The 1,529-nt window shown below is 39.8% G+C and overlaps 1 protein-coding gene across 1 annotated transcript; it reads left to right on the forward strand.

The window, feature by feature from the left end:
- The first annotated feature begins 273 nt into the window (after nt 1-273).
- On the forward strand, nt 274-796 carry LOC138709979 (tubulin polyglutamylase complex subunit 2-like). Its single transcript, XM_069840660.1, has one exon. The coding sequence runs from the start codon at nt 434-436 to the stop codon at nt 794-796; it is 363 nt and encodes a 120-aa protein (XP_069696761.1). The 5' UTR covers nt 274-433.
- The last annotated feature ends 733 nt before the right edge of the window (nt 797-1,529 follow it).

Below are 1,529 nucleotides of genomic sequence, written 5' to 3' on the forward strand. Positions count from 1 at the left end.
CTACTAATGTGGACTAATTTACGAAACACTTAAGAAATGCTGATTAATATTTAATGTAAAATTATTATCTTATATCAAAGCTGCATATTATGAGAAGTATTGGATACTTCATATTACTTTCTGTAATTAATTGTTACATATTTGTTCTTTGGTTTAGTGAGACAAAATCAATTCTGATATTTAATGAAGCCATGGTCGAGAATATCCACAAGGCGAGGTGCTCCCCATCGGTAACATGAAGATCAACTCTATGTCTGAGTTACGAGGGCTGGCCGGCGTCAAGAGCATTGGCGATGCGGAATGCCCCACGCTGCTGGACATCGAGATCTGCAGCGAGCAGGACGACCCCAGGCAGCGCCCCAACTTCGGCGTCAAGTGCAAGATCTTCGAACTGGACGCTTGTCAAGGCATCGGAAAGGTGTGTCTGGTGTACATGGACAAGAGCGAGTGCGAATCCGATCTAAAACGAGAGGACCCCAAGATCTGGCTGCTGGACAGAAGTTTCGAGTGGCACTACCTGACTGCAGACTTCACGCAGTACTTCCGCATGATGCTGGTACACCAGGGTCTCCCCCAGTGGCAGTTCAAATTCACGCCCATGGACCTAACGCCGTGGGCTGAGCAAATGTTCGTGTTGATCGCGCCGCATCTGCTCCAATCTGATGTGAATAACCCACTCACACAGAGCGTGGACTGGTGTGACATGCCGTATAACCACCTCGACCCTGCGATCTTCAAGACGAGAGCGAAGAGCTCCAAGAAGAAGGCAGATCCAGCCAAGGTCAAACCATCCTGAGCAGCTCTGCGGGTGTACGAGTCATAACAGAGCGGCGATTCGTTTATGTTTGTTTTATTAGATTTGATCACTATTGTATTAAAAAAAATTAATATTTAATAAAATTCAAGACATGCATTCTGATATTAGGAATGAATTTACAATAATGTTTTATATACGCATTTCTGACAACTGCAAAGATAAAATTGATAGTAATCTGATGCTTGTAATGATTAGTAAAGGCATGTGGACAACAAAAAAACTTAATTTGATGAAACCTTAAAATTTCCGATACATTTTAACTTCTATTCATTTATTAGGTCTAGATAAAAAAAAAGCTAATTTGCATTTTTCTATCAACACAGAGACGAAGGAATTAGGCCTAATAAAGAATGTTTTTGACTCACGTTTTAAGATCCCTTGGAAATCTAAAGTACGATTTGGAGAAGTTTGTAATGCTGTAATTTTGTAGTATTATTATAAACAGCACATAATATACACCCTGACATTTTAACACAGCACTAATTAATAAAACTATTAACTAGCCAAGCAACAATATACATTGCAGTTGATTACAGCTTGTTTCGCGAGTATCTCCACACCGACCGCCTAGATAGCAACACCAGCGTCGTTCGCACGTAAAATTGCTAGCTGTCCGGTATTATTATAGTAAGGTATTTGATATAATGACTTATTTTTCCACTTTAAATAAAAAGTTTTTTTTTTCAGAACTTTCACTTTTCTGGTTTCTTAG

The sequence above is a fragment of the Periplaneta americana genome, chromosome 12 (assembly GCF_040183065.1).
Source record: "Periplaneta americana isolate PAMFEO1 chromosome 12, P.americana_PAMFEO1_priV1, whole genome shotgun sequence".
Lineage (NCBI taxonomy): Eukaryota > Metazoa > Arthropoda > Insecta > Blattodea > Blattidae > Periplaneta > Periplaneta americana.